At 43.7% G+C, this 20,879-nt stretch overlaps 1 protein-coding gene across 2 annotated transcripts in view; it reads left to right on the forward strand.

Moving 5' to 3' along the window:
• Positions 1-20,879, forward strand: part of NEGR1 (neuronal growth regulator 1) — a 672,070-nt gene that overhangs the window by 532,287 nt on the left and 118,904 nt on the right. For both annotated transcript variants that reach the window (XM_075320310.1, XM_075320311.1), the window contains exons 5-6: positions 11,899-12,019; positions 18,815-18,966. In XM_075320310.1, coding sequence (XP_075176425.1) covers positions 11,899-12,019; positions 18,815-18,966 — 273 coding nt within the window. The remainder of the gene's footprint in view (positions 1-11,898; positions 12,020-18,814; positions 18,967-20,879) is intronic.

Below are 20,879 nucleotides of genomic sequence, written 5' to 3' on the forward strand. Positions count from 1 at the left end.
CCTACATGGTTAGTACCCAGTAGTACCCAGTAGCACCTGCTTTGGCAAGTATCATAATTCTTGTTTGAAGGATTTTTATCCAGTATTCCTTGGAGACTTCTTCCAGTTCTGTGAGATTCCTGGCTCGTCTTGCATGCACTGCTCTTCCTTGGAGACGTCTTCCAGTTCTGTGCGATTCCGGACTCGTCTTGCGTGCACTGTGCTTTCAAGGTCTAGCAACAAATTTTCAATGATGTTCAGAACAGGGGAGTGTGAGGCCAGTGGATTTTGATGTTTGTTTAGGATCATTATCCATTTGTAGAAGCCATCCTCTTTTCAACTTCAGCTTTATTACAGAAAAAAATTCTGTGAGAGCTGCTCATAGTGTTGGGGGAGACCAGGTCTCTCAGGGTCACGGAGGTGGATTTCAAATCAGAACTGCGCAGATGTATATGAACCAAATGACCACACAGAGAAACGTGTCTCTATTTGGGAGAAGTGGATGCCTTCTGCCAGTGTATTCAAAAGCATAACATTTTATACAGCTTTTTGGACAGTCCTGTAAAACAACATTCCTTTAAGGCATTCAGGTGTCTCTGGGAAGAGAGGAAAGTCTATTCAAGAATATTGCTTAATCATGAGTCTAACTGGTTTTCCAAGACTGGAAGAAGACATTGAAGAATGTCACTTTACTTATTTATGAGACTGCAAACTCATTACTTAGCCCTAAGCATAGTTGGTTTACGTTTACAATCCTTGCAACATTTCATTCAGGTATATGTAAAAAGCAATACATAAAACATAGAAAATACAGATTAATCTTATTATAATATAATATCATACTGGACAAACGATTCATAGCTTAGGCCTTCACAATAGGATTGCAAGAGAGGTAAATTGGAACCCCTGCGTGATTGCAAAAGACTTGAAAGAAGGTTTGTCAGACTCTGGAGTTGTGGTACATTGTTCTACTGTCCAGAGACACCTGCAAAAATATGACCTTCATGGAAAAGAAAACCTCTCCTGTTTCCTCACCATAAAATTCAGCATCAGAAGTCTGCAAAAGAACATGTAAACAAACTGGATGCATTCTGGAAACAAGTCCTGTGGACCGATGAGGTTTAAATAGAAGTCTTTAGCCAGAATGATCAAAGTTATGTGCAGAGAAAACAAAGGCACAGAATTTCAGGGAAAAAACAAGCTGAAGGTTTTACAATGGCCTCACAGTCTCCTGACTGGAACATCATTGTAAATCTATGGCTAGACCTCAAAAGAGCAGTGCATGCAAGACGACCAGGAATCTCATAGAGCTGGAAGATGTCTCCAAGGAAGAGCAGTGCATGCATGACGAGCCAGAAATCTCACAGAACTGGAAAAGGTCTCCAAGGAGGAGCAGTGCATGCAAGACGAGCCAGGAATCTCACAGAACTGGAAGACGTCTCCAAGAAAGAGCAGTGCATGCAAGACGAGCCAGGAATCTCACAGAACTGGAAGACGTCTCCAAGGAGGAGCAGTGCATGCAAGACGAGCCAGGAATCTCACAGAACTGGAAGACGTCTCCAAGGAGGAGCAGTGCATGCAAGACGAGCCAGGAATCTCACAGAACTGGAAGACGTCTCCAAGAAAGAGCAGTGCATGCAAGACGAGCAAGGAATCTTACAGAACTGGAAGACGTCTCCAAGGAAGAATGGATGAAAATCCCTCAAACAAGAACTTAAAGACTCTTGGCTGCTACAAAAAGCATTTACAAGCTGTGATACTTGCCAAAGGGGTGATACTAGGTACTGACCCTGCAGGGTGCCCAAACTTTTGTTTAATTTTAAAATTTAAAAGATGAAAATATATATTTTTTTTTCAGCCTAAAATTCAAAGGAAATGTGTCATCTGTAACTTTATTCCTTTTAGAGATTGTTTCATCTTCAACTTGCTTAACTGTTCACAATAACAGTAATTTTCACCAGGGGTGCCCAAACTTTTGCATGCCACTGTATTTCTGTATTATAACATTTTTCCATTGTTGATGCTGGAATCATACTCTTTACCTTATTCACCATTTACCTGTGCCAACATGAACTGAGCTTCTTCCAATACACTCAAGTCCAATATTGGACTCACCCCTGATGATGCCACTTGGCGTCCCTGTCCGGAAGATTGATGCTCTAGATGCCAGCAGACTGGGAAGGAGCACCACTGGCAATGGCAGTCCCTGTCTGGCAGCAGCTTTCCTTTGTATTACGCTTTTCGCCCCATTAGACACCTCTACTTGAATCTGTATGTATGTATGTGTATAATATAATATATATATATGTGTGTATGTATGTGTGTATGTATATATATATATATATATATATATATATATGTATATATATATATATGTATATATATGTATATATATATATGTATATATATGTATATATGCATATATATATATGTATATATACATATATATATATATATATATATATATCTATATCTCCACTGTATGTAAGTCAGAAGTAGAGGACTTATATAAGGGAGTATAATGGGCTGGATAAGACTGCAGAGGTGCTGTATGCACAAAATAGTAGCTGAAAGTTCACCCCTTTCTGGATTTTTGTACATTTTATGACAGTTGCGGTTAATAGAGCAATCTCTGGACTTGAACATGTAGGTGCCAACTGTGTTACACTGATGGCACCAGCCTGCTCCGATAACAACTGCTAAACCATTTCGATGCTGCTGTCAATCACTGACGGCCTTCAAACGGTTACAATTCACATGAAGGTTCATTCAACCCTCCCCTGCAAGATGGGTCATCATGGATCATGGTAGCTGGTGTTGTATTGAGACACCCCCCTCATCACTGCCATCTTTGTACTCCCATCGGAGCAAGAGCGGATGCTCATTTATACTGTATAATGTAATACCGAAGAGTTGCTGTATATTATACAAGCGCTATAATGACAACATTATTCACAGACCCTAGAGAAATTAAAGAGAACAAAAAATATTTACAAATATATAAAAAAATATATAAAAGCTTAATAAACCATTCTTTTCCCCAATAAAAAAAAAGAAAAAAAAACCTTTGGCATCACTGTCTGTAAAAGTCAGATCTATGAAAACACAAATTGAAACAATCTGTACGGTGATTATTATTGTTGCAAAGTTAAGAAATAAATAGAAACTAATTGAAAAGTTGTTACATTTTTCATTTTAGATTACTTGGTTGCAAAACTATAAACACCTGTAGGATGAGGGATATTATATTTACTGATATTTAAATAATAGGAACTAATATTTTAAATAAATGTTTTATGATTAATATATGTATAATTATTAATATTTATCATTATGAATAAATATTAATGACTATTAATAAGCATCAGTAATATTTATTAATTATAAAAGCTAATAAAATGCCACTTGTTTTTTTTTTTATTAGAATTTTTTTTTCTATAATTTAATATTTTTCAGTTTGGAATTCAGAAACATAATCCCACTAAATATTTCCAAATGAGCCGGGGCCGTAGCTTTAATCATACTTGATTGCGGAATATAATTATTTTTTGCCATTTAGAAGAGCTAATGGATTACCCGGCCGTCCAGGCGGTGACAGAGGACGGCGATCGCGCCCTTTGGCATTAAATCAGAGAACACGGCATCCGTCGCTTGCTTGACATGCATTAATGGACAATCGTGGGGGCAGCTCTTTATAATGTCATTACACCCAAACTCCCCAGGTAGTTCTCAAAGTTCAGGCTTCAGTTCTACAGGTAGAAAAAAGTTTTTCTGCACCGAAGATTGCATTATGGATATGAACCCGATGCAGAATGCAAAAGAAATGAATGCAGTGAAAGTAGGGGGGTTGCTAGAGGGGGGTCTGACTCCCAAAATCTAAGGGAGGGAAAAAGATTTCTCTGATGAGGATACAGCAGTATTATATTGCATTGCATTTTGCAATATGACCCAACAGAACGCATTATTCTTTATGACTTGGATCATCTTTACTTTTTAGAAGTCTCCCCTGAGAGTAAAGTAATCACAAAGTTTTCCCCCTCCCAATGGACCCCAAGTGATCTTGTGTAAGCTATGACAGTAATTGTTTAGTTTCCCTGCAGCGCCCCCACAGGACAAATGAAGCATTACACCGCATCCATTCACATCAATGGGCTTCCTGTGTAATGTAGGACCAGACAAATCCTTCGATAAGAGAGACGCTTGTGAGCGGAATACACTCCTTCTATGTCTCTTGAACTGCAAACTAATAAGATTTGTTTTATGAGCACTCGGGAAATCAATGCAGCACAACACTTCGTGGTGTACTGAAAGTTTCTGATTTATTACATCATGTGACCATTTTATATAGTACCTCAAACAAAGGAATTACTCCTTCGAACCAACCAATAATAACAATAGGGGCATGAACAGAAATGTGAAACTTTCCCGTCCATCAGTGCTAGTTGAACCCTATGACGTCATTAGCTATAAGACAAGATGGACATTATAGGGATAAAATGGATTCTATTCTGTCACACGCTCCTTGCACCCATTCTCCACTTTGGTCACTCATTTCTACATAATAATTCAAAAATCCATAAAAGTCTGTATGAAAATTATTTAAAGAAAAAAAATTAGGCAACATTTTTTATGGTTGTGATGTCCTTTCATTTTGTAAATAAGTTGCCTTTATTTGAGGATCATTCCAGTAATATCAAGAGGCCATAACTGTAGGGTATGTGCACAAGATGCAGTTTTGATGCAGAAATGTTCTGCATAAATCTGCACCTTTTGTCATAAAAACAGATCAAAAAGCGCATCCAGTTTTGATGCAGTTTTTTTTCCATGCGTTTGTTTTGTGAAGTTAATTGTTCGAAGAACTAAAAAACACCATAACAGTTGACATGCTGTAGATTTTTTCTGCATCAAAATCTGCACTTTCTGGCAGGAAAATGCACCAAAAAATGCATGCAGTTTTGGTGCGGTTTTTTTCCATGCGTTTAAGTGAAGTCAGTGGCTTGAAGGGCTAAAAAAAAAAGCAGGAAATAATGCCCCAAGACTATGTGCACACCCTGCAGATTTAGTGCAGAAATTTGCTTCATCAAACCTGCACCTTCTTGCAAAAAAACACACACCAAAAACACATCCAGTTTTTGTGCATTCTTTTCCATGCGTTTTTTTGTGAAGTCAATCACTGGAAGGACTAAAAAATGCCATAACAATTGACATGCTGCAGATTTTTTCTGTATCAAAATCTGTACCTTCTGGCAGAAAAACACTCCAAAATAACGTGTCAGATTTTGGTGTGTTTTTTTCCGTGCATTTTTTTTAAGTGAAGTCCATGGCTGGAGGAGTTGCCCCAATGATTGAAATGTTGCAGATTTTTTCTGCATCAAAATCTGCACCAAACCTAAAGGGAAAAAAAGCAACATTGGCACAGTACTTTAGAAATCTGGCTTCAGGAGAGGCATGCAGATTTTGGTGCAGAATTTGAAAAAAATAAAAACCACATAAAAAACCGCAGCATGTGCACAAGTCCCACTCCCAACAATTGTCGTGCTGTAGATTTTTTTTCTGCACCAAATCTGCAAGGAAAAAAAGCAACGTGCGCACAACTCTTCAGGGCTTTGCTGTCTTCAGGATGCAGATTTCTCAAAAAAATGCATCAAATAACGCATCAAAAAATAAACCATGTGCACAGCGCCTTAGCATACAAAGCGAAATGCCTAAATCCTGCTTCTTGTTTGTTCTCAGGTAACAGTAGAATTCTTTTATTTATAAAACATTCTAAGTAAGAGATAAACACTGGGAAATAAGAGTGTAAGCCAGTAATAATAATGACTGTTTGTCCGGTGAGAAGTCGCTGGAATTACCCGGCTTAATAAGAGCCAATGCTAAATTAATTACATTAAAAAAGTTTGTTTAATCACATTATGCGGATAATCAACAAAGGTAAATTGGAAAGTTCCTCCTATGGAAGTGGAGTGTAAAAGTTAATAAATTCGGCTTCTATTCATTATGCACTCGCTGGTTATAATAATTTACCGTCCATTGCCGGCTTTATAAGCATTGTAATTAAATATAAAATGCACATTAGAATTATAATGAGTAATTAGGGCAACATCACTAATATGCACAAAAGTCCCACAGCTCATTAAAATGTTAAAAGACAAGAACCTATTCCTGCAGATTATTCCGCCACCGCCTGTACGTGTGTGAATGCCACCGCACCTACAGCGCCCGTCCCTGACATTTAGGAATTGTATGCAGAACGTGGGAGGATATTAAACCCAACGGCCCCCGAGGATTGGAGGATATTAAGTGGGATTTCCCAGCAATGGGACGATTGTTTTAGGAAAGACTGAGGCGGCTATTAACAGTTACTAATGTAAAATAGTGCAGCAACAATGTATCCATGGATGACCCCGGTATGGAACCATATAGTGTATAATGTAGAGTATGATGGGTATAGTATGGAGGGATAATGAGTAACCAATCACAAGCCAGGACGACTGGTGGACAGGGAAAGCAACTGTCTGCTGGTCAGTATCGTGGTATAAAAATAAATGAAATAATTGGCATAAGGTCCCCCTGTATTATCATAGCCAGCGCTACAGGCTGCAGCCCCCAGCCATGCACTTATCTTGTCTGTGTATCAAAATATCAACTGCATGCGGCTTTTTTTTTTTAATTATTTAAATAAATAATTAAAAAAGTAATGTGTGATTTCCCCCCCCCCCCCCAATTTTGATACCCAGATATGACAAAGCCTAACACGTGGGGGCTGGTATTTCCAGCCTGGGGAGTCCCATGGTTATTAGACCCTCCAGGCTAAGAATCGCAGCCTGCAGCCTCCTCGGAATTGTGTCATCCTTTAGATGCGACAAGCTCGGTGCTTTACCCAGCTCTTCCCGACTGCCCTGGTGCAGTGGCAATCACAGTAATATAAGAGGTTAATAACAGCCCACAGCTGTCACTAAGCTCTAGATTAGTAATGGCAGGTGTCTACCCCCCATCACTAATCTGTAAGTGAATAAACACCGATAAAATCTTTTTTTAATTATCCTTTATTAATAACCACTTTATTAACCTCCAAAACACCCCTGCAGGTCCAACGTAATCCACATGAGGTCCCAAGATGATTCAGCTCTGCTATATCTGAACATCAGAGCGTGCAATCATGGAACATGACTGCCCGCTGTGAGCTCCAGAAAAGGAATGAGCCCCGTGATCAGCGGTGACATCACTCAGGTTAGTTGCGGTCACAGCCAGAGTTCTCCACCTGTGACCGCACTCCCCTCCCCCCGGCCGGCACTGTCAGTGTTAAAGGTCTGACAGAGTGCGGGGCACAGTCCCGCACTTTAAAAGTGACAGAGCCAGTAGGGGGGGGTAAGGGGCTGCCCTGCACTCCAAGACCCCCCCCCCCCGACACTGTCAATGTTAAAGGGCTAACGGGGCACGGGGCACGGCCCCACATTTTAAGACAGGGTGCTTCAGGTCACCAGAGGTCATAGCATGGGAACCCAGGTATGACCTCCGGTGAACTGAGAGGCATTACTGCTGCCACTCGGTTCCCTCTTGTCAGTGTTTCCCTGAGCCTGGAGAGATCAGACATGATTTCAGTCTCTCCAGGCTCGGATGTAGCAGAGCCAGGACCATTGTGGGATGTTGTGTGGATAACAGGGGAACTTAAGTGGTCTTTTGGGTATTAATAAACAGGGGAAAGAGGGTGCTGTATTTTATTTCAAATAAAGGATTTTTCTCTGTTTGTGTTTATTTATTTGTAGATATAGGATTAGTGACGGGGAGGTCTCATAGACCGTTCCAATCACTAATTCTGGGATTGATGACAGTTGTGCACGTCATTAACTCCTATTACCCTGATTGTCACCGAACCAGGGCAATTAGGAAGAGACGGGTAACGCGCTGAGTTGTCGCATCTAATGGATGCGACAATTCCGATGCGACTGTAAGCTGCTATTTATAGCCTGGGGGGGTCCCAATAAGCATGGGACTCCCCAGGCTGAGAATACCAACCCCCAGCTTTAGGGCTTTATCATGGTTGGGTATCAAAATTGGGGGGACCGCACTCGATTTTTTAAAAATTATTTATTTAAATATATATTTTTTTAAACAAAAAGCCGCATGCGGCTCCTCTTATTTTGATACACAGCCAAGATGAGCGCAGGGCTGGGGGCTGTAGCCTGTAGCTGTGGGCATTATCTGTGCTGGGCATTATAATGTGGGGGGACCCTACACTAATTGTTCTATTTATTTATGTTTATACCACGATACTGACCGCAGACAGTTGCACTGCTTTCCCTGCCCACGGCCGTCCTTTGTGATTGGTTGCAGGCAGATGCTGTCACACAGCCTGGGAGCACGTCTGACTGCAACCAATCACAGAAGCCAGGACATCTGGTGGGCGGGGAAAGCAGTGCATATGGATGAGCAATGATGAGTGGCCTAGGAAGTGAAGGAGAGGCCGCGGGAGCAGTTACAGCTGCACCGGAGCCTCGGTAAGAATGAAGTGCTCGCTTCATTCTTATTTTCTTTATTTTTTTCCTTATTTTTTTTCAATTTCCCCAGTGCTGGATCCAGATCATTCGCTGGAATCCTGGGCCCGCGCTCGGCACCCCGGCACCTTTGAAACCGCACGGATCCAGATTTTTACGGTCCAGGTCCCCCCATCACTACCTGTTGTAGATACTATGAGGTTGGGAAATCATGTCTGATTGCTTCATCCTACACTCACTGAGTAGAAGGATTAGAGAAACTTCACACTATTATTTTTTGTGTTTGCAAAGAATTTCTCTGTGGATGGGCACCAAAAAATTGCAAAGCAGAAACTTCCATGGCAGTTACTTACATATGCTGTTACTTACAAGTGCCATTACCTTTTAGGTTCCTCTCGTTTTACCTTTTCTCGCTCTGTTCCTTCTGTAGCAGTTGCTTCCATGTGCCGTTACTTCCATGTGTCGTTACTTATGTGCTGTTACTTCCATGTGCAATTACTTCCATGTGCCGTTACTTCCATGTGCCGTTACTTCCATGTGCAGTTACTTCCATGTGCCGTTACTTCCATGTGCCGTTACTTCCATGTGCCGTTACTTCCATGTGCCGTTACTTCCATGTGCCGTTACTTCCATGTGCCGTTACTTCCTTGTGCCGTTACTTCCATGTGCCGTTACTTCCATGTGCCGTTACTTCCATGTGCCGTTACTTCCTTGTGCCGTTACTTCCATGTGCCGTTACTTTCATGTGCCGTTACTTCCATGTGCCATTTCTTCCATGTGCCGTTTCTTCCATGTGCCGTTACTTTCATGTGCCGTTTCTTCCATGTGCCGTTACTTCCATGTGCCGTTACTTCCATGTGCCGTTACTTCCATGTGCCGTTACTTCCATGTGCCAATACTTCTATGTGCCCTTACTTCCATGTGCCGTTACTCTCATGTGCCGTTACTTCCATGTGTCGTTATTTATGTGTCATTACTTCCATGTGCTGTTACTTCCATGTGCCGTTACTTCCATGTGCCGTTACTTCCATGTGCCGTTACTTCCATGTGCAGTTACTTCCATGTGCCGTTACTTCCATGTGCCGTTACTTCCATGTGCCGTTACTTCCATGTGCCGTTACTTCCATGTGCCGTTACTTCCATGTGCCGTTACTTCCATGTGCCGTTACTTCCATGTGCCGTTACTTCCATGTGCCGTTACTTCCTTGTGCCGTTACTTCCATGTGCCGTTACTTTCATGTGCCGTTACTTCCATGTGCCATTTCTTCCATGTGCCGTTTCTTCCATGTGCCGTTTCTTCCATGTGCCGTTTCTTCCATGTGCCGTTACTTCCATGTGCCGTTACTTCCATGAGCCGTTACTTCCATGTGCCGTTACTTCCATGTGCCAATACTTCTATGTGCCCTTACTTCCATGTGCTGTTACTCTCATGTGCCGTTACTTCCATGTGTCGTTATTTATGTGTCATTACTTCCATGTGCTGTTACTTCCATGTGCCGTTACTTCCATGTGCCGTTACTTCTGTGCCGTTACTTCAATGTGCCCTTACTTCCATGTGCTGTTACTCTCATGTGCTGTTACTCTCATGTGCTGTTACTTCCATGTGCCGTTTCTTCCATGTGCCGTTTCTTCCATGTGCCGTTACTTCTGTGCCGTTACTTCTGTGCCGTTACTTCTGTGCCGTTACTTCAATGTGCCGTTTCTTCCATGTGCCGTTACTTTCATGTGCCGTTTCTTCCATGTGCCGTTTCTTCCATGTGCCGTTTCTTCCATGTGCCGTTACTTCCATGTGCCGTTATTTCAATGTGTTGTTACTTCCATGTGCCGTTACTCTCATGTGCCGTTACTTCCATGTAACGTTATTTCCATGTGCCGTTACTTCCATGAGCCGTTACTTATGTGCCGTTACTTCCATGTACCGTTACTTCCATGTGTCGTTACTCCCATGTGTCGTTACTTCCATGTGCCGTTACTTCCATGTGCCGTTACTTCCATGTGTTGTTACTTCCATGTGCCGTTACTTCCATGTGCCGTTACTTCCATGTGCTGTTACTTCCATGTGCTGTTACTTCCATGTGCCGTTACTTCCATCTGCCGTTACTTCCATGTGCCGTTACTCTCATGTACCATTACTTCCAAGTGCCGTTACTTCCAAGTGCCGTTACTTCCTTGTGCCGTTACTTCCTTGTGCCGCTACTTCCTTGTGCCGTTACTTCCATGTGCCGTTACTTCCATGTGCCCTTACTCTCATGTGCCTTTACTTCAATGTGCCGTTACTTCCATGTGCCGTTACTTCTGTGCCGTTACTCTCATGTGGCGTTACTTATCTGCCGTTACTTCCATGTGCCTTTACTTATGTGCCGTTACTTCCATGTGCCATTACTTCTGTGCCATTACTTCCATGTGCCGTTACTTCTGTGCCGTTACTTCTGTGCCGTTACTTCTGTGCCGTTACTTCCATGTGCCGTTACTTCTGTGCCGTTACTCTCATGTGCCGTTACTTATGTGCCATTACTTCCATGTGCCGTTACTTATGTGCCGTTACTTCCATGTGCCGTTACTTCTGTGCCGTTACTTCCATGTGCCATTACTTCCATGTGCTGTTACTTCTGTGCCGTTACTTCTGTGCCGTTACTTCCATGTGCCGTTACTTCTGTGCCGTTACTCTCATGTACTGTTACTTCCATGTGCCGTTACTTCCATGTGCCGTTACTTCCATGTGCCGTTACTTCCATGTGCCGTTACTCTCATGTACTGTTACTTCCATGTGCCGTTACTTCCATGTGCCGTTACTTCCATGTGCCGTTACTCTCATGTACTGTTACTTCCATGTGCCGTTACTTCCATGTGCCGTTACTCTCATGTACTGTTACTTCCATGTGCCGTTACTTCCATGTGCCGTTACTTCCATGTGCCGTTACTTCCATGTGCCGTTACTTTTCGGCTCTTCTTGTTGTACACTTTCTGTTCTTCTGTAGCAGTCGCTTTTGCAGTAGAGATATTTTGCTTCATGTTTGCAGATATAGCAGTGCCAGCTTGGCGCCGCCATATATGCTGGCAACACACTGACTTCTGAACTGCCAGATGGTGTTGTATTTTATTATAGCATCGGGACCTGGTGGCTGCAATATGGGAATCGCGGGGGGTCATTTGTAAAAATTGGAATAAATGTATTTCATATTTACAGTCTTCTGTCAGAATTGATACATTATATAAGAAGACTCAGTCATATATATGTTTATATTTTGCATTTCTGTGAGTTTAGCGTGGATATTCTGGAATTCGCCAATTTTTAACTGAAAACTGTCCTTTTTTTAAGTTTTTCCTTGTATTTGCACTTCTGATTGTAACATTATATTGGGTTTATATCGATATGTTGATCAAGTTTTTCTATTTTCTCATTACATTTTTCTTTTTTTTTCAGTTGCACCCACAATCCTTGAAATAACACCGTCTGGGGTTTCCCTCGGAAAAACAGGACTCATCAGATGTGAAACAGCGTCCGTCCCCACCCCATCATTTGAGTGGTATAAAGGAGATAAGAGGTAAGAGTTTTAGATTTCACCTCTGTACATTATCTGTGTGTAGCTTAAAGGGGCGGTTCAAGATTAGAGGAAGATGAAGGCTTCATCCAGACTCCACCACTGCCTGCGGGATGTGTTCGGGATTACGGCTCTATCAGCATCAATATCGTCAGGCAGCAGTATACACCAACCATCAACAGAGCAGCCATATTGTATTAATAATGGACAACCCCTTTAATAATAGTTAAGTAATGTAATGTATGTACACAGTGACTCCACCAGCAGAATAGTGAGTGCAGCTCTGGAGTATAATACAGGGTGTAACTCAGGATCAGCACAGGATACGTAATGTAATGTATGTACACAGTGACTCCACCAGCAGAATAGTGAGTGCAGCTCTGGAGTATAATACAGGATGTAACTTAGGATCAGTACAGGATCAGTAATGTAATGGATGCACACAGTGACTGCACCAGCAGAATAGTGAGTGCAGCTCTGGAGTATAATACAGGATGTAACTCAGGATCAGTACAGGATCAGTAATGTAATGTATGTACACATTGACTGCTCCAGCAGAATAGTGAGTGCAGCTCTGGAGTATAATACGGGAGGTAACTTAGGATCAGTGAAGGATACACACTCTAATGTACAGGGTGGTTGAAAAGTAAGTTTACAGTTAAATGAATGACATTTCATGGCATTGTATGGGCTCACATATACACTGACACAACTGTGGGAGAACACATTGAGCTAACCTTATTGTGTGACACAGTGACTGCACCAGCACAATAGCGAGTACAGCTATGGAGTATAATACAGGATGTAACACAGGATCAGTACAGGATAAGTAATGTATGTACACAGTGACTACACCAGAAGAATAGTGAGTACAGCTCTGGAGTATAATACAGGATGTAACTGAGGATCAGTACATTATAAGTAATGTATGTACACTGGGGCCACACGAGGACTACTGCGATCCCCTTGCATGACACTCGGCTCGTGCTGGCAGTACAGCAGAGCCGAGTGTCATGCGTGTGTCCTTGCAACTGAGGTCCGTTCGTGCGAGCAGACCTCAGCTGCGGGGGGCGGGATGGCACTCAGGAGGGGAGCGAGGGATTTATCTCCCTCTCTACTGCGTAGCCGGCTATTGCCATTCTCGCACTGCACTAGCGGTACACCGGTGTACCGCGAGTGCAGTGCGATTTTTCTCTCGCCCCATTCACTTGAATGGGTGCGAGAGAAAGAGTCTTGCATTACAGTTGCAGCATGCTGCGATTGTTTTCTCAGTCCGATTAGGGCTGAGAAAATAATCGCTCATGTGTGCTGACACACAGGCTAGAATTGGTCCGAGGGGAATGCGATGTTTTATCGCACTCCATTCGCACTGTTTTTCTCGCCGTGTGGCTTAGGCCTAATTGCATAAGCAGAATAGTGAGTGCAGCTTTGGAGAAAATATAGGATGTAACTCAGGATCAGTACAGGATCAGTAATGTATGTACACAGTGACTGCACCAGCAGAATAGTGAGTGCAGCTCTGGAGTATAATACAGGAGGTAACTCAGGATCAGTAATGTAATGTATGTACACAGTGACTGCACCAGCAGAATAGTGAGTGCAGCTCTGGAGTATAATACAGGAGGTAACTCAGGATCAGTAATGTAATGTATGTACACAGTGACTGCACCAGCAGAATAGTGAGTGCAGCTCTGGAGTATAATACAGGAGGTAATGACTCGCCCACCCCAGGGCTATGGGACACCCGGTGCCGGGCCGGACTAGTCCGGTGGTAGTCAGTGGTGGCTGGGCCCGGCTCCGTGGCCCTGGTGGGTGTCAGTAGAATATGTGGCTTGCTTGTTAATGGTTGTGTTCGTGACGCCACCTGTGGTATGCGGCTATTAAGCCGCCGCTGCTGTGTGAGGCCACCGGGATGATGTTATGGCAGCAATGGTAGTACTGCTCCCCACAGGTGGAGCAATGCCCGGGGCACTGTTGGTGCTTGTGAATGTCTATGCAGCTGCAATAACAGAGACCACTTCAAGGGTGCAGTTCAAGTTCTTTACTCACACTTCTTGTCACAGCTGTAGGGACCCTCAGGCTGCTGGGACCACTGTCAGGGACCTCCGCCGTTTCTGGGTGATTCTGAGAGTGAAAGCCGGTACCCTTCTCTTAGTGTCTCTTTCTTCTGCTGTCTTCCTTAGCCTTGCCTTTGTTAGGATGGACCTGGCTTGGCCTCCACTACAGCCTCCAGGCTGGGGGGTCACCTGTCGGCTGATTACCCCTTTTCTGGAAGTCTGCCATGGGTTCTGGCCCTGGGAGCTTACAACGTCCCTGGGCCTCGGTTTTTACCGTTTGGAGATGATTTTGCACTCCTCCAGTCTCTAGGGACCGTCCCCTGTCGCAGCTTGGTCACTCCACCAATGTTAATGTGGAACAGGCCACCGCAGCCTGCAACTACCCGTGGCGCCTCTAGGCCCTCGCTTCGGTACCTATCAAGGACTGCTCGTGGTACCTCCAGGACTACCCGCGGCCCTGCGACTCCTTCTGTTCCTACGTGGTGTCACCTGGACCTCTGGGTCCCAGGGTCTTCACCAGGAAGCGTCTCTTTCAGTTCCTCTGCTCCTGTCTGACTTGGAGCTAGTGATGTGTCGTTCGCGAAGGAGCCGATTCTTTGAGCCGGCTCTTTGAAGTGAACGATATGAGCCGAATCATCAAAGTGAACGAGCCATAAAGAGCCGCTTTTTTTTTTTTTCTCTGCTTCAGGGGGAAGCAGGAGATAAGGAGAAGAGTAAAGTAAACACAAGCTCTGGGCAGGAGCTGACACTTAAAGCTATACACACATAGTGGTTCTTCCTAGTTCAGTGGGCACAATTGAGTACCAGGGAATGATGTGCTAGGGTTAAGTTTTCTGACCTTGACTGGCACATATGGTAATGTGTAGGAGGAGAGGGCTCAGCTTGTTTGCTGATAACAATGATCATCTTCTCTAGGTATTATAGTCAGGGTTCAGGACCACTACAGTAAAGACCTGGCCAGTTGTTGGGTAATAGCATTTTAGACCAAACATATGTAAAGAAGTGTATACAGCTTCAATCATTGTATAGAGTTAGTGTGTGCACAGAACAGATGACCCCTGACATGTTCATTTAACCCTGTAAGGTTTTCTTTCTGGCATAAAAAAGAGAAAATCATTGATAATAAACCATGTCTCCATTCCTTCAATGTTTAGTGGAAGCTGCTGTGTGCATGTGTGTGTCTGTGCATGTGTGTGTGTGTGTGTGTGTGTGTGTGTGTGTGTCTGTGTGTGTGTGCGTGCGTTTTTTTTTTTGTGACCACAATTGATATTTTTTTACTAGTTTGGCGACTACATACAACATATTCATTAGCCTCTATATGCATGTGTCCGTGGCGTTGTGGTGTCACAATTCTCGCAGTTAAGACTTTTTTTCTATTTCTGTTAACAAATCCTGGTATTTTTAGGCTAGGTTCGCACACTGCGTCTTTTTGACGCTGCGTTTTTGTGCGTTTTTGGCCGCTAAAAACGCACAAAAACGCACCTGCGTCGAAAAAACGCATCAAAAAACGTTTTTGCCGCAATTTGGTGCGTTTTTGATCTCTGCGTTTTGCTGCGTTTTTTATCAGTGAACAAAAAAAAAAAGGTCTGATGTCATTTCCTTCTTCAATGTGTTCTTCATTCTCCACTAGTGTACGCAGAAGAGCAGACAGCTGCAGAACTACAAGGCTCAGCATGCTCCATCCAGGACTGAATGCTTGAGGGAGAGTCAGGGGGAGCAGACCTACAAGGCTCAGCATCCTCCATCCAATAGTGTATGCAGGAGAGCAGACAGCAGCTGTCGAACTACAAGGCTCAGCATCCTCCTTCCAGGACTGTATGCAGGATTTCTTTGCCCCCCCAAACAAAAAAATGACGTGGGCTTCGCCATATTTTTGTATGCTAGCCGGGTGCAGCAGGCAGGTACGGGGTGCCCCCAACCCCCAGCTGCCTATTTGTACCCGGCTGGGAACCAAAAATATAGGGAAGCCCTTTTTTTTTTAAATTATTTCATGAATTTCATGAAATAATTTAAAAAAAAAAATGACGTGAGCTTCGCCCAATTTTTGAGTCCAGCCGGGTACAACTAGGCAGCTGGGGATTGGAATCCACAGTGCAGGGTGCCCATTCTTTCTGGGCACCCCCACTGTGAATTGCAGTCCTGCAGCCACCCCAGAAAATGGCGCTTTCATAGAAGCGCCATCTTCTGGCGCTGTATCCAACTCTTCCAGCTGCCCTGATGCCGGGTGGCTCGCCAGGTAATAATGGGGTTAGGGCTAGCTGTATAGCTGGCCCTAAGCCCGAAATTCATGGTGTCACGCCAATATTAGACATGGCCACCATGAATTTCTAGTAAAGATAAAAAAAAAAACACAACACACAGAAAAATATTTTTATTAGAAATAAAACACAACACAATTAGTGACTCCATCTTTATTGAAATAAAAAAAAACCCTCCGCAGTAATCCTGGGTCAGGGTCCCGCGCCGTCCAATCCGGATCCAATATCATCTGATCGGTTTGCTGGAAGGTAAAGCGATCAGATGATGTGTCAGGTTCTAGGGGCTGAATCCCATCACATATCAGCTGATTGTATAAAAGCCGATTATACAATCAGCAGATGCATCGGTGCAAAAAAAAAAAATAATACTCACTTATGTGCTGATTACCGGCAGCTCCTGCAGCGATGGGGCGGGAGTCTGATCCCGTCCGATCGCTGCAACAGCTGCCGGTAATCAGGGATGAAGTCTCCTGACGCATCCGCTGATACCGGCCGGGCGCCCGCGTCACCGCGATACTTATGATCAGCTGATGCGTCAGGTGACTGCATCAGGTGATCCATCGCCAGGTCCTGCATCCATCGGAGCTTTCCCGGCCGTCTGCACACAGCCGGAGCGGGGGTGGCGATACCGTGAGAGGAGCTGGGAGCGGGCATGGCACCGGGAGGCTGCAGACAGGTGAGTATAACTTTTTTTTTTTTTTTTTCTACTGTTAACTTTTGTTTTCGCAGCCGCTTCCACCTCCTGCCTGTACATGGCGCCGCACGGCAGCGTACATGCACAGGACGGGAGGTGGACGCAGCGGTGACGGTACAGGGAGGATTCACGCTTCTGTATATACTGACAGAAGGAATCCTCTTCCTGTACACGTCACTTTACTACCCACCTCCTGCGTTTATAGCTGCGTTTTTGGTCTTAGAAACGCACCAAAACGCAGCTATTTGCGTTTCTCATTGCGTCTTTCAACATCCCATTGCACTCAATGGATGAAAAGCGCAGTGAAAAACGCAGGAATAATTGACATGCTGCGTTTTTGTGGCACCACAAAAACGCAGCTGAAAAAACAGATGTGTGCGGACAGCAAAAATGAAAACTCATAGACTTTGCTGGGGAAGCAAAGTCATGCAGTTTTGAGGCCAAAAACGCACCCGAAAAACGCGCAAAAACGCCGCGAAAAACGCACTGTGCGCACATACCAACTTTTTTTAACAGTTAGGCTATGTAACTAGTGTTGCATTGCCATATTGTGTTCCACTTGCTGGGATTTGTAGTGCTGTGCACCACCAGCAGAAGGTGGATTCATGCTATGTTAGCATTTAAACATTTCTGTTCCAGGTTGTGTTGAAATAAACTGATTTTGCTATTCAGTATCCTATGCTTCCATATTTTGGTGTGCGTACAGTATGTGTGTACAATGTGTATGTATGTCCTTTGTGTTCAGTATGTACAGTGTGTGTGTGTTGCACATATAGTGACAGGCAGCACAGTAATTGCAACTCGCCTTTATTTTCAGGAATTATAATCTTTTGTAGGAGCGACACATAACAGAGCACTGACTAATGTAGAAAGGACATGTACAAAAAACACCACATAAAAGAGGAGCGAGGGCCCTGTCCAGAAGAGCTGACAATCTGAGGAAACGGAAACAATAATGCTAAAAACTGTTTTTACTGCTTCACTAGATACATACAAGGGTGTAGAATGAGGTTCCCAATGTACAGGGGAGGTTCTGTATCATCACAAGGTGTAGCAGAGGGGTTTTTTTAAAAAAAAGAGCCGTTTTTTGAGCCGAAAGAGCCGATTCTTTTTGGTGAGCCGAGCCGAATGAGCCGGCTCATCAAAAAGAGCCGGACTGCCCATCACTACTTGGAGCTTTCTTTCGTTCTTTCTTTCTTTTCTTGTCTCCTCCTTGCCTGCCTCCAGCAGGCCTCCTCCTCCCTCCTTTCTCTCGTTCTTCTCCTCCAACTACATGCTGCTTCTCTCACTCCCTGAGGTAAACTGAAACTAACTTGACCTTCCTTTCTCTATCTGCTCTCAGATGGCTCCTCCCACCTCCCCAGTTGCTAAGCTACCTCCCTATGGGAGCAGGGATGGGTCTTACAGCCCCTCTCAGCATGCAGCATGGGAGGGTTTTCTGCCACTTTCCCTGGTCCCAGTATGTACCTAACAATGGGTGTAGTGTGGATTTACCTGGGGACCGGAGTTCACTCTCTTCCTCCCCCAGAATGGGGCATCACACCGCTGGTGGGGTGCAATGACCTGTGGCGACGGAAGCCTCAGGGGCGCCACAGTAACTCAGGATCAGTAATGTAATGTATGTACACAGTGACTGCACCAGCAGAATAGTGAGTGCAGCTCTGGAGTATAATACAGGAGGTAACTAATATAGAAAAGAAAATAAAAAATAATAAATGATGACATTGTAGTTATCCAAATAAATTTTCATATACCCAACATTGTAAATGAATGATTTCTGTTTTTCTAGACTCACAAATGGACAGCGAGGCATCCTCATAAAGAATTACAACACCAGATCGATCCTCCACGTCTCTAATGTAACAGAGGAGCACTTTGGCAATTACACATGTGTAGCGATAAACAAGCTAGGAACGAGTAACGCCAGCCTGCCCCTGAACCGTAAGTCGCATATTATCTCCGGCACGAGTCTGCGCCGCGTCCGCTCTTATACATAGAGAACCAAGTATATGAGAACCGAAAGAAGAGCCACTCCACCCAACGTCTGAGCATTATTTATAGTAAATACAGAAGAGCGTTCAATTCAAGTCTGCGGCAGCCTGTACCCTGCAAGAATACAGCAGTGTGCAGTCTGTGAAATGGATTTTGACAATGGTTTCCTCATAATCTGCAAACTGGATGCACACCATGGGTGGATCATATCTGTAGCTTCCAGATGAAATTTAGTTGATGGCATCCCATAATCCAGACTATGACTATCTGTAGTCTGCCAATTAATTTAAGTGTTTGGCAGTCTATAGTCCAGCATATGGCAGTCTGTAATCTGCAGAATGTTTTCAGAGTACGGCAGTCTATATTCTGCAGACTGGATCTAAACTATGGCATTGTGCAATCTGCCAAGTGAACCCAGGCTATGGGAGTACTAAATTATCTATCATTATGACAGCCTGAAATCTGTAGAATGTTTCCAGACTGCGGCAGCCTATATTCTGCACTATGGCATTGGTTAATCTGTAAAGTGAACCCAGTCTATGGCAGTACTAAATAATCTATCAGTATGACAGCCTGAAATCTGCAGAATGTTTCTAGACTGCGGCAGCCTATATTCTGCACTATGGCATTATTTAATCTGTAAAGTGAACCCAGTCTATGGCACTACTAAATTATATATCATTATGGCAGTCTGTAATCTGCAGAATGTTTCTAGACTGCAGCAGTCTATATTCTGCACTATGACATTATTTAATCTGTAAAGTGAACCGAGTCTATGGCAGTACTAAATTATATATCATTATGGCAGCCTGTAATCTGCAAATTGGTACATACTATAATAAATCTGGAAGGAAAGTTAGATGATGGAAGCCTATACTCTGCGAAGGCCATGTCTATAGCTTTTTTTGTCCTGGTTTATATCTCAGGTTCGTTGTACCACTCCCACCCGGAGCGGCCGTGATACCAGCTCGAAATAGCAGAACTGGCCCATTAGAATAACATTTTTTATAAGGTGCAAAGCTACCAATGTGATTTTATTTCTCATGCCACCATAGGTGCAGATATTTTGGCCACTAGGGGGCACATGCACTGGTGAGTAATACAATAGCCACGTGAGACCAGTAATCCGGCGCCTTCCCTCCCTGCTCAGATATCTTTGGTCGGTGCCATGTGACCCGTCCCGTGATACCCGCACGCTCAGGCTGCCAGTAAGGTCGCGGCGAGGTGATATTTTGACATTTACACATGCAAATAACCCTTGATGGATGGCGCGCGCCGCTCCCTGTTTGTCTTTCATATCAGTCTTGCATACTAATTGCAATTTCAGCTAATCTCCATTCATGGAATTAGCCTTTAAACTGTGACTTTTATGTCTGATATTGAAACTCAGCTCAGGGGAGAGAAAAAAAAAAAGCTCAAATCCTTTCCTGTAATTTCTGTTAACCCCATCACTGCCGGGAGTGTGAACTTTGGCGTAAACCTATCACTGCAAACTTTTTCTTTGGGGATGTTTAAGTCCCGTGACAACCTGAACCCTCCGCTCCTCATGGGAACGCCCTAGAAATACCTCCGGCCCACCCGGGCTTTACATATACCCCGCCCATGAGTTTCAGGAAATCTGGGACAATTGGCAACTTTTATTATTGTGTCTAGAGTAATTCCTATAATGTTGTCTGCTTTGCCCTGAGATTCATGATTTTATCCTATCTGCCAAAAAAAATAGAACAATTACTTTAAAAATTGTCTGTAGACCAAAAAGTAATTATTTAAAGGGGTGGTCCACATCTGAAAATATAAATAAAACAGTCCCCTGCCATCATTTCTTTGTAGTGCTGTCTATGTTCCTTTGCCAGCCTCCTCTC

This window comes from Anomaloglossus baeobatrachus, chromosome 8 (assembly GCF_048569485.1).
Source record: "Anomaloglossus baeobatrachus isolate aAnoBae1 chromosome 8, aAnoBae1.hap1, whole genome shotgun sequence".
Taxonomy (NCBI): domain Eukaryota; kingdom Metazoa; phylum Chordata; class Amphibia; order Anura; family Aromobatidae; genus Anomaloglossus; species Anomaloglossus baeobatrachus.